At 38.0% G+C, this 13253-nt stretch overlaps 1 protein-coding gene across 5 annotated transcripts in view; it reads right to left on the reverse strand.

The window, feature by feature from the left end:
* Nucleotides 1-384: 384 nt before the first annotated feature.
* Nucleotides 385-13253, reverse strand: part of Bmpr1b (bone morphogenetic protein receptor type 1B) — a 157732-nt gene continuing 144863 nt past the window's right edge. For all 5 annotated transcript variants that reach the window (XM_076933308.1, XM_076933310.1, XM_034500999.2 and 2 more), the window contains 3 exons: nucleotides 8029-8204; nucleotides 5755-5885; nucleotides 385-4049 (listed from right to left, as the gene is read on the reverse strand). In XM_076933308.1, coding sequence (XP_076789423.1) covers nucleotides 3924-4049; nucleotides 5755-5885; nucleotides 8029-8204 — 433 coding nt within the window. In that variant the 3' untranslated portion in view covers nucleotides 385-3923. The remainder of the gene's footprint in view (nucleotides 4050-5754; nucleotides 5886-8028; nucleotides 8205-13253) is intronic.

The following is a 13253-nucleotide window of genomic DNA, read 5'->3' on the forward strand; positions in this document are numbered from 1 at the left end:
TCAGACCTATTATAACAGCACTGACATGGGAGTGAGCCTTGGTTCTCAAGCAGCAATGGGATCCAGTGGCCCACATTTAATATCAACACCCTCTACTGGTCCAGAGCATTGCCTCTAGCCAGTAGGCTGTATCTCCAAGTAAGCTCTTATTTTCCACAGTGAAACTTAACACTTTCTTCATTTCTCTCAAACCACAACCACTCACCCCCAGGAGATGACTTTGTTTCCTAAACAGAGAAAGTGGAAGAAACCAGTTCAAGCTCACCTCAGAATCCCTGTGCCCTGGGTTACCTGGTCTGCCTTCTGCCTCCTCCGAAGCTGCCCTTCCACATGAGGTCATTTCAAAGACAAAGAAAAGGCCCAACTCTGAGACAACAGTCACAGTTTTTGTATGGGAAGGATGACACCATTTTATTGTGGAAAATAAGAAAACAAAGTCATACACAATTTGTAACAAAAACAACTGTTTGTTCCCTAACCCTGAACAATTACAGTATATACAAATTCCATAAGGCACTGGTTCCCCAAAAGAACACAAATGAATCTTGTTTTGAAACAGACAGAAAAGAATCCCCCTCCCAAATATTACCAAATTTTCTCTTAAAATGTATGGCATTAGTTTCTGTAACAATTAGTTCTGTTAAATTATATCAGTTTTGATGTAGTCCCCTTCCTTTCAGCTCTTTATGGGACTGGGGTTTCTGAGATGGTGCAATCACCAAAACATGTTCAAGTTTTTTGTGAAAGTATTCTCACTGCCTTTCCATCCACAAACCAAGGAGTATGAGTCCAGACAGAAAACAAAACACTCCTGATGAATATGGTTGGCCTGAGGAACATGAAAGCCAGTCACTATTAGGTACTTGTGAGCCTGTATACACACCAATGGGAATGTGCCAACAAATTCCCTGGAAGTAAAATCCCAGCTTGTCTCCTAAAAAGCTTTCTGTTAGGGGAATATAAAGAACAGGAAATGGTGATGTTGGGTACTCTGTCTGAGTCATACATACTGTTTACTGCTCTTCATTTGTGAGTTCACAATGTACATGCTTCCATAAATAAATATTATGTTTCATTTAGGACTTTATTATCCATATTTTACTTTCTCATTGACATACTATAGTTGTGCCAGACTCCAGAATGAACATATTTACATATACATCTATATTTATATAATATATACACACATCAACCATAAACTTGGACATACAAAGCTTATCTAACAATTAATAATTTAGGATTCCATCAGGGGAGAGGAGTTAGAAGGAAAGCTTGCTCTTTGATAGAGTCCTGAGGGTAAGCAGCAGTCAATTATACTAATTTGCAGGAAGTTGAAGCAACGATAAAAGAAATGTATTTTCTGAGATGCTAGAAGTTTAAAGGTTAACATGGATTACCAGGAAGTCAACAGGTAGTCCTTAACAACAACTTAGTTGTATCAATTAGGTTTTTATAAGACAGAAATTATATTCATAAATAAATTATAAATTCTTATTGAAAATTCATTAATAACTGAGTGGATCTTTTAAAGGATCTCAATAATTTCAAGATTTTCATACTGAATAAATAAGGTTGATAATTAGCAAATAAGCAGTTGATTTTTCCCAAAGCAATAAAATGAACCATATAGATGAAATTTGAACACTTAAATTTCTCCCCGTTCTTCACAGGAACCCTAGAAATCTAGAACACTTTTATATCATCAACAACTTCATCACAAAACATTCTGATTAAAAGTTGCCCACTTTAAAATCTACCAATAAGAAAACACAGTTTGACCTAAAAGGTCCCCACAACATCACTTACACCTAAGAAAACCCCAGAAAATAAAAATCAAAACATACCCATTTAACCGGCAAAATGCTTACATCGGTGTTTGCAGATGGATCTGTCTAAGAGGCAATAAGGTTTTCCTCCCAGGCTCAGAGGACTGCCACACTTAGGCAGAAATATATGAAAAAAAAAAAAAAAACAAAAAAAAACTGTCTGTAGCAAAATATAATTTTAACAGAGAAAAGGCTCTTCGGTGGCTTAGCTTGGACTGGCCTCAATAAGAGCAAAATGTAATGACCATTAAATTAACAACTAGTTGTTTTTATCTTTACAAATTCAAGAGCTGAGAAAATCTATCTTAATGGGAAACTGAAGTGTGGCCCTGCAGTACCACACAGTGAATTAGAGCACAGAGGGGCGCATCTCTTTACAGTTTTCCTAACCTCCAGGTACAGCTCAAAGACATTGAGCACAAGGATTTTTTTTCCAGATGGACAGTCCACCAGCCGAACGTCTACTCCAGAGAAAGAGAAAAACATTTCCTCCTTTCTCATGCAGCTGACAATTTTTTCCTAAGGTCTCCATCTTTCAAGCACTCAGCAGTGAGATGCGTAGGAAAACACTGCCCCCTGGAGGATCCTGGAAGGAATGTCATTTTCTAAGGCAAAGAAAGTAAGTACTTTGACCTTTCTTAATAACCAGTAGGCAATTTCTAATCACATTATAGAAGAAACACAGTAAGGAACTACATGAATAAAGTTGAGAGGGTCATGTGCTATTTTACACTTTATTCAAGTCCTGTTTCTAAAAAATGGTGGTCGTATCAGTGATTTTGCACAGATAGTCAAAAAGACCTCACAGGACTGAATCACAAGATGTTTCTTGCGCGTTCTATCCTAGAGAAACAGAATAAATTAGTAGTGAAATGCACGAGAATAAATGAGCTGTATCTAAGGTATGAGGTGGCCATGTAGAAGTCCATGCCAGACCCATATCTATTCTAGAAGAAATCATAGCAGCCATGATGTTTGATGACCTCATCAGTTTTCCTCTGCTTATTTTTAAATTAAAGTTTAGTGACATTAACCCGACAGATCAGATGCTTCCTCTCTGTCTCTGAAGTTAGAGATTTAGAAAACATAACAACATAAAACTGTACATATCTGTACAAACTGTGATGTGCATACATCTTTCCTGTGCTGCTGTGATGGGTTCTTATGCACATAGAAGAAACACGCCTTCTATCTGCTGCTCCTTCAGCCTCTGCTCTGCTTCATTGGCATGCCTTCCTTATACTACAAGCCCAAATCACTTCCATTTTAAAGTCCCTTGTCTCTCTTTCTACCACACTCATGACAGTTTTATTTAATATGGATCTTCTGATTTACGAGAACAAAGGCAGGCACGTGTCGATTCTCTCATGAGAAAGCTTTGCTGGTGTTTTATGAAAGCAGGGGAGGAATTGCCTGAAAGAGCTGCCTCAAACACCAAGAAGCAAGAGTAGCTCTGAAGAACCCACCAACATATACTCTTATTAGTGACATAAACCCTTCATTTCTTCCACTCTGGCTGAAGCTGCAGGAGTATTCCAATCTGTGGTCCCAGGCAGGTGGAACTTGTATGTGTGCACAGGCACACTGCACTGGCAGCCCAGAGCAGAGCTGGCCCAAACAGTCTGAGGTGTCTCAAGCAGGGAAGCAAGTAAGTTGAACTCTAATTTACGTTCACAGGCTGTTTTGTTTTCTAGAGTGCAAGAGTATTTTGCCAATGAAAAAACATTTTGACTTTAAGGAACATTTCTAGGAAGAACTTTTGTTATTATTAAACTATAGCTGTATAAATCTTAAAACATCTACAATATTTGTTTTATTTTGGTAAAAATTAAAGTATCTTTCTTTTTTAAAAAAATGGTAATCCCAAAATACAGGGCTTTCTTAGAAAGCAACATGCATCATATCTTGAACAAGTTACCCAAACAGTTTCCCCTCCTCAGAAAGCCATGATGAATCCATGTTTCTGGGTTCCTCTGTGTCTGTCCAGCTTACTCTCTTAGAGGAACGTTTGAACTCACTGGCCAGTGGGACAATGTTCAAGGCTTGGGCTAAGGATGCTTCTGTGAAATTTTCTGCTCTGTCCACAAGTATCTGACGTCAGAGTTTAATGTCCTGGGACTCTGACATTTTGGCAAGTGTTTTCTTAACTCTCAGGGCCGTCAACCTGGAGGCAGGATTATGTGCCCAGCACTCTGTCATAAGCTTCCCCATCTGCCTGAGACACTGAAAGAGAAAGGAACAATGTTGGGGTGAAGTCAGAGACATGTACTCTTTATACGGAACTCAGAATTTGGCTTTTACTTGGTGTTCATGAGGTCTGACCCTATTTTTATGCACCAGTGAACTATGAACACCAAATTTCACTCAAACTTTTTCATGTGAACTGATCATGACACACAGACTCTCATATTTCCCTCGTGACAAGAGAAAAAACGAATTTTTGAGAGAGGGGCAGGACGACTTTAATGACAGTGTTAAGCAAACATGATACTCAGTGAGTTATAATTCTATGCCCTAGATTATTTACAACACATAATACATTTTGATATTTTATTTAATTCTGTACTGCTCAAAGAAACATTGGTATTTCTAAGTCATAGCAGTATGCTCTAACAGTGGCACAATGCTGTACCACTCAACAAGATTAATGACCTGTGGATAGTTTTGCTAAAACTTTCTCTTGGGTTTTTTTTTTTTCCTGCGGCCTATCAATTGTTCTTGCTGTAACGCAAAATTTCCCTTCATTAAAAATCATCAATGAAGAGCTTTTAAATGATACCGATACCCACAGTTTACCATAGATGAATAAAACTCCAGCACTTCATGATGCTCTCTGAATGGCTTCTTAGAAAGCATATACTAAGTAGCAATGTAAGAACTACACACCAGGCCAACAGACCAGTTGACTGAATTTACATAAACACCTTCCTTTATGAACAGTGTTCTATGCACCTGTCTTTGTTGGACCCAGAATGTGCTTCCAACTCATCTTGAACTTTCCAACACGCCAGAAACTTGGTTGTGGGTGAGTGAATGTGTGAAGGTGGATGGAGAGCCACTGGGACAGGAAATAAGTCGAGAATCCATGTCTGTTCCATTTACTTTATCCAGCCTGGCAGCAGCCTTTCCCACTTACTTTGGGTTAACATTTAAACCCTTACAGTAAACAAATTTGTAATTTGGCAAATATATATCAAATACATAAAATATTTTATATTATATATTTATACCTATAAATATATATTATATTTAATATATAATTTGATAACCAATTGAGGGGCTCTTCCCTGAAAAGGATGTTTCTCACTCCCATCATGATTATAGATGTACAAGTAACTTTATTCAGCCTGAGCAGGTTGTCTTTATATAGTTAGGAATACATATACAATACGCACACACATGTGTGTGTTGTGTGTTTGTGTGTTTGTGTGTAAAACAATAATTTGAAAAATGGAGGCTATGGATTTGAGAAAGAGCACAGGGTTCACAGGAAGGGTTTGGGGTCAAAAGGAAAATAATGTTATTATACTTCAATTTCAAAACTTAAGAATATTTTTATTTTAATTGTGCACTTTGTATGGGCATGTATCTAAGAGTTCAGGTGCCCAGAGATGCCCAAAGAGGGCATCAGTTGCCTGGAGCTATGGTTATAGGTAATTGTGAGCTAGGAACCAAAATCAGGTCCACTTCAGACAATGCTATGCACGCTCAATCGCTAACATCCACTATATTATGTAGCTGACAGAATAAAATCAGAAAAAAAAAAAGAGAATAGATTCAATGCACTACAGATAGTTCTATACAAATACTCCAATGAGACAGCACTGCTGTCACCATCAAAATGAATACCAGGGATCCATATTACAATTTTTGACCAAACAGAAGTATATTTAGAATTCAGCCATGCCTTCCCCAAGCCTGGCCTTACCTCATCACTGCTCCATCGATTGGGGAATGAAGGTCGTAACTTCTTCATGCACACAATTTCTCTCATGTCTTCATAAGAAGGGTCACTGGGAACGAGGTCGTGATAGGGAAGCTGGTATTCTTCCACTATACCTAAAGATGTGTTTATTAATAATATTATTTTCTATGAACTAAAAACAATATGCCTAACATACAAATTTCCTCAATTAAAAAAACCTCTATTGCTACTAAACACAGGTTCTGGTTAGCAACAAAGTAAGTCTTACAAAACATTTACCCAAATGACAATTTAATTTACAAAAAAATAATAGGGAGCCCAATGCTTCATACTGTCATAGGTCCCCAAGCATCCTCCTCACTCCCTGGTTACACTCCAAAAACTGGTAAAACAAGCATCTTCAATTTGCATGAGCTAGTTATATTTTTAACATCCATATTAAGTATCAATATAAAGTTAGAAGCCCTATCTTGAATCAATGCCAAATCATATATAACTGCTTCTATTGCTGGCATGTGAGACTGAGAACATCGTAAGTTTGGAAGAATATCCTACTTAAAGAAATGTCAGATTCATTTATTTGTGTTGAATTATGAGAAGTTTTGCACATTCAATATTGAAAAGTTGTATACCCCAAAATACTAGCCATGATTCATCTTAGATTTGAAAATTATCTGATTTTCATTTTCTTCTTTAAATTGTCTAGTTTACATACCTCATTCAGTCTAATAGCTAATTTTACTATTTTTTGGCCCGTCCTTTAAGAAGATAAGCTATTTTTAGTATATTCTTTTTAACATTGTCTGATGATGGTAATTCTAAGTAACTGCTGTCCTCAAGTGATGGAGAGGGTTCCTGGACAACCTCCCAGACTCTACACCATACCACCTTTTGTAGGAATGCTTTCACTTTTATCAGGATATTAGGAAACCATCAAGTTATAAGATCACCTGTCACAGCATTAGATTTATTAGGAAGATGGTGCTTATCTATCAGTACTAGGGAGCCTAAGGGAGAAAGATTACAGGTCTAAGTTCAAAGCCAGGCAGGACTACATAGATAGTGCAGTGCCAATCTGGACTCCACAGTGAAATGCTATCTCAAAAACAAACATCAACTATAACCATATTTCACTGAGGATTTATTCAGAAAAATATAGAATTTGTGTTATATTCTTTTTGGTAAATTCAAACTCATATAAAATATAAGGGACCCAATGATTCAAAACTTTTCTTTAAGCATTTCAAACACATTGCGAGTTTGTCATTTGTGGACAAGCTGTGACTGTATAGCATTATTGCATGTATTATCCATGTTTGCTATTCTTCAACTGTTATTCACTGTACTCTCAGTACACTGGTAATGAAAGCCTGGGCCAACTCATAGTGGACTTCACTTCATTTGACTGTTTCTTTCTAACTCTAGAGACATTGACCCAGATACATCTTGACAGTAAAGACTATCTCTAGTTAACTCATCACATAGATGGACTGAGGGATGGCAACACAAGCTAGGTATACAAACTACATGAGACACAGACAGAACCAGGGATTGAAGAGATGAGTGAGTGCTTACAAGCACTTGCTGCTTTTGCCGAAGGTCAGAATTTGGTTCCCAAAACCCATGCCAAGCAGATGGCCTGATTAGGAATTCTTATGCTTACGGAAAAAAAAAATATCATGAGCAATAACAAGATTTTTATGTTTGAATTTCATTTAACTTTTCATTTTAACCAAAAAGAGAAGAAAGAAAGAAAGAAAGAAAGAAAGAAAGAAAGAAAGAAAGAAAGAAAGAGAAGGAAGGAAGGAAGGAAATGAGTGTTCAGGAATGGGGGCTCCAGTTTTCTGTGTCTCCATCTTACCTCTTCAGAGAAAGTATGGAGATTGCAGCAGGGGGTTGGAATGAAGTCCAGCAGGTAGGTGAGGAGAAGCTGGAAGGGGTAGGATAGGGTGTTAAAGTAACTACTGGTGAACCTTTAAGAGAAGTGAGATGGTAGAACAAGAGGCTGAAGGTGTCACGTGACAAGCCAGGGGAAGCTGGCAGTGAATCTGGAAGAGCACATTCACTGGCCAGAGGAAAAGAGTAGGCAGCCAGCAAAGATGGTTCTAATATGTCAAGTATTTCCTGGAAGGATTATGACTACATCAACAGAAATGAAGACAGGGAAGGAAAGAAAATCTGATATTGTACATAATGTGCCAACTTTAATCCTTTCTGATCAAAAAGGATTTGCAAACATCTCCTGTGAGTAGCTTTTCAAAGATGTTTTGTCCTTACCTCCAGAAACACACCTCCTTGCAATCTCCCAGAGGATGAGTCCAAAACTGTACATGTCAGCCATAATGTAGGACTGGAAATGATTTCTATTCAAGCTCTCATCCAGTACTTCTGGAGGCATATAACGCTTGGTGCCAACCCGGGTGTTGGGTGGGATGTCAACCTCATTTGTGTCACTAAAAAAGAAGATGAGCCATTGTCAGCATTAGAAACACTAGAGAGCAGTGGCTCTCTGAGCAAGTGGTGGTGGGGGCAATTCAAAGAGAAAAGCTTTCAGGGAACAAAACATTTCCTCATAAAAACAGTTCTTGGCAAAAATTAAACATTCACAGATTAAACATCCAGACCATGTGTAAGTAAATGAGAATGAAGCCCAAACATATAAAATTATATTACTACAAAATTAAATTTAAACTGTCAATTATTGCTAAATATCTAATAAAAGCTATGCATAGTAGCTCGCACATGCAATCCAAACCCTTGGGATGTAGAGGCAGAGGATAAGGAGATCAAGGCCAGCCTCAACTGTGGAATAAATTTGAGGCCAGCCTGACTTACACTAAACCTGTCTCAGCACATAAAATAAGCAGTAACAAGTAAAAATATATAAAGTGTATCTGTCTTCTCTTAATTAAGTATAATTGATTTGCTCTTATAACTGGTAAGTACATATATCAAGTTGGTTAAAATGTCTTGGGAATAGTTTATAAGGAAAAAAAAAGTATGCCAGGAAACACTTAAAAGGAAGCTAGAAATTTTCAGATGGAAAAATACCACCCAACACACTGTATGAAACTGATTAACTCTCAAAGAACCAACAAAGAAAAGCTTCCCTCCCCCTCTATTCCTGCTAATAAATATTTTGTGTGTACAAAGGAGGTATTCCATTGACACATATCTGAACATGTTACAATGTGTCGTTTTTAATTATTAGAAGAATGCAGTGGCTGTCCCAACTAGGGAATCTTAGGTTCTAGACACACAAAAATAATATAGGAAAAAGGATAATTACAGGCTCTAGTTATATTCAAAAGTATATACTGAGAAAGGAAAACAAGAATCATCTTAGGCTAGGACACCCAGGAAAGTATCAGGAAAACTGTAGATGTATTCTGGCATCAGTTGATGGAGATTTTTTTTTTGACAGCTCAACTCTTAGATCCTTTATCTCTACTGGAATCGGAGAGACCAGGCAGTGTTTGGAGAATGTGTGGTAAAGGTACATCTCTGCTGGGGAACTGAAAGGTAATTGCTACCAAATGACATTAGTAAGATCTGCTTCTAGACCCCTCCCCTCCTCTCTAAATTCTTTCCCTCTCAAAAGAAAATGACAAAAGATGTTCAAGATCTATCAACTGCCAAGACAGAAGTCCTTCTCCCACATGTATGCTTAAGAAGACAGCCATTTCTTTTCCCTTTCCTTTGCCACTGAGATTTCCCAATAGTATCTGAAGTAGTTTAGGATATAATAGTCCAAGAGCCTTCAAAGCCCTAAGAAAACAACCAAGTTTAACTTCTGATAAGGACTGTAAGACTATATCCTACATCTCTTGAATGCAAATTAATTACTTTAATTAAACTAAGACCTATGAGTTGCAGAAAACATCTTCCATGAGAAGTATCTGGCAATGTAAAGATTTTAAATTCCTGAATACCTGCCATAGTTATGTGGTGTGGGCCTAAAGACAAACATCACAGTTTGTCTTCACTGATCTCTTAGCTTGCACCAGGTCAAGGAAAAAAAAAAAAAAAAAAGAAGAAGTGGGAAGGACAAATCTTGCTGACAGCAGCCCTTAAAGAAAAATGCAAAGCTCATGAAAAATGTTTTATAAAAGACACAAAGTGAAGGTGATCTACCTAGACAGATAGATGGAATTTTGTTGGGCAAATTGATTTTGTAAAAGATTAGTATTAACCTAATAGGAAATGTCTCCTGTACTACATTAAAAAAAAAGATGCTAATTACAGATAACTACTGGGTACTACCAGGTGTCATATTCTCTAAGATAAAATTAGATAGGGTAAGATCAGATCAGATAACATAGTCAGATGAGATGAGATGGCATACCTTCCAATCACGAGATGGACAGAAAGATACCAAGAAACATGCTAAAATGGGCAGTCAGTGAAGCCTCAACCATACACAAAGAGCCATAGGGAATCTAGTTAAGCTGGAAGCAGGAGAGGTGGTTCTCAAGGTAGGGTACATCGAATGGTCATCTAGTTCAAACTGTCAGTCCTGAAAGCAGATATTATATGGACTCAGCACTTACTGTATACAAATATATATGCACTTACATGCAGGACAAAAAAAGGTAAAGAATTTAGAGAAGAGTGAATAGCGTATATAGGAAGGTTTGGAAGGAGGAAAGAGAAGGGAGAGATGCTGTAATTAAATTATAATCTCAAAAATAAACAAAAAAGAGAAGTAATTAAGGGACTTCTCTATGACTTTCAGTAGTGCCATACCTGTTCTCAAGTAACAACAGAGATAAAAACGAGCTTCTATTAATCTTCAAGACCAAAAATGGAAATTAAATCGAATATGGATATATGAAGGAAGAAAGCAGATTCAGAAGCTATCATACTCATAAGAAAAGAGTAGAGAGAGGTTCACTGAAGAAAGTCAACAAGAAAGAAGGGAGCAGAAAGGGTGAGGGTCTTCAGCCTATTCCAGCCTTCTTCTCAATGCAGGAGTGTAAAAGAGTGAGAGACAAAGTTGGCAGAAAAGATGTATATTATTAAAGACATACAGAGAAGGAGAGAGCAACCCCAACCCAAAGAGCCAGAGCAGATGCTGTAAGGGCCACACAAATGAATTACCAAATCATAAGGTGGTGCACAAGAACTATAAACAGGTTGCTGGTGAATTCTAGGAGACATAAAAAGCAATGAAATTGGGAAAGGGAACAAGAGTATATTTAGCATCTTATTTCTGTTGAAAAGACAAGAGAAAAAGGTAAGCTGTGATCATCTGTTAATATTCAACTGTAACACAACTGTCCTTTAAAATGCCTTATGAGTGTTTATAATAGATCATAAAAATATATATAGGCATTTTTAAATATACCTATGTATACATAGGTATATTTAATATAACCTAGCAGAATCAACGACTGGAAAGTCTATATTTCAAGGACTAAGGAAAACTACAGGCATAAGACCATGAAATTAAGAAGTCATTTATAAACTAGATAAAATTAGCAAAAAAAATTACAGATTTCTGCTAAGAACTGAAGATACTCTGTCATAAATGTGGGTTCTGCAATAAACATCAAGGAAATATGAGCTCTTTATCTTTCCCATGGACAAAGTGGGGAGGTCCTCTTTGCGTCTCTTGTGAAAAAGAGTCAGGGTTAATAATCAGAGCCTGGTGGCAGAGGTGGAGGCTCTAGAGAATTACAGGAACAAATTGTCTCCTTCAATTATAATTTCATAATTAATATTCCCACTAAACCTAACCAGGCTTTTGTTCTTCTTAGTGTATATACCAAGGGGTTATAAACTTAAATAGAATTAGAAAATGTGTAATTTGAAGATTAACAATGCCGATACTAAAACCACAGATACCATCTTAAAGGGAACAGGGGTAGTTTATTCTGGAACGATTTTGAGGGAACAAAGGCTCAGGCTAATCTAAAATTCCATGTTCCAATGTACAAGTGGTTTCATAAAAGTGTTATAGTTTTTACAGAACAAGAAAGCCATATATCCAGACAAGCTTAAAATATATTGGTAAGTATGTCAAAGAGGGAGTGACAGCAAGATGGGGGAAGCTCTTCTGTAGGTGTGTGAGAAAGGTAAAGAGGGAACACCAGAGAGGAGGCTCCTGAGAACCCTGACAGGCTGTGGCAGACAAGCATTGAGAGGATAAAGACTCATTAGTTAATCAGAAAAGGAGATATATGCAAGGTGAACACTCTGGAAAGGACAGAGATCCAGAAAGCCCCCAAGCCCATCATAGGGACCCATACTGAGATCTCATTCCAATACAGGGTCAAAGATATACATAACTATGTAACTCTTCAAGGTGTGGTCTCACCCACTACTGACCCATCCTTGTCTGGGCTAATGCTGATAAAATCTTTGATATCTCTTTCTAGAGGCTAAATTCTCCTCTGTCTGTGGCCAGTTTCTTTTCCCAGCATGAGATTCCCAGAGAAATTCCCATTTCTTTGGGGGTCCATTGTTTCAATATCTGGATAGGTTTAGAGACTCAAATTTCTTGTAGTTTCCCTTTGATATGTATTCCAAAAAAAAATGTGTCTTTAAGAATCTTTTTTCGAGACAGGATTTCTCTGTGTAGCCCTGCCTGTCCTGAAACTCACTCTGTAGACCAGGCTGGCCTTGAACTTCGAAATCCAGCTGCCTCTGCCTCCCAAGTGCTGGGATTAAAGGCATGCACCACCACTGCCCAGCAAAGAATCTTAAGAATCTTCTAGACATTGAACCACCAACGAGGCAGCCTACCCCAGCTGGTACAAGACCCTGACATATATACAGCAGAGGAAAGCCTGGTCTGGCCTCAGTGAGAGAAGATGTACCTTACCTAGCCCTGGAGAGAGATTAGAAGCCCAAGGGAGTTAGAAGACCTGGCAGGGTGGGGTGGGGTGGGGTGGGATGGGGTGGGAGAGAGTGGGGCATCCTCCTAGAGGTGGGGAAGGAGGAATGGGAAGAGGAACTGTCAGAGGACTGACTGACAGGACTGTAAAAAAATGATTAAAGATAGTTAAAAACATAGAGACACAAATTTCTCTTAAGAAGAGCTTTGTTTCTGCTGGGCATTTTACAATTTCTCACTTTCTGTTTTAGTACCTCAATCTCTGACAGGATATATAATTCCTCCTTCTATTTGAACTTCAAACTGCATGCCAAGCCTGCATTTCTGACCTATCATTTGGCTGGCAGTGTTATGACAGTAGAAAAAAAAAAAAAACAGAGATTCAGAGGGATGTCAAAGGGCTTTCTAACTGTCAGAGATCAAGTGATTCTTCTAGTCCAGACCTGGATGATGTAGAGGAAGTATGAATTCTCCTGGCTACTGTTTCTTGTAGGGATAAAGTCAATGGGGAATAACTCGATATAATGTGTGTGCACAACAGATACACAGAAAAGCAAAGCAATGATAGGAGCAGTAGAGTAAGGCTACCCTATCCACTAAAGGTACCAGGCAGGACTGTGCCAAGAAGGGATCAAGGAACCTTGCACTGAAGTGCAAATTTCTG

Source organism: Arvicanthis niloticus, chromosome 4, assembly GCF_011762505.2.
Source record: "Arvicanthis niloticus isolate mArvNil1 chromosome 4, mArvNil1.pat.X, whole genome shotgun sequence".
In the NCBI taxonomy this organism is placed as follows: Eukaryota; Metazoa; Chordata; class Mammalia; order Rodentia; family Muridae; genus Arvicanthis; species Arvicanthis niloticus.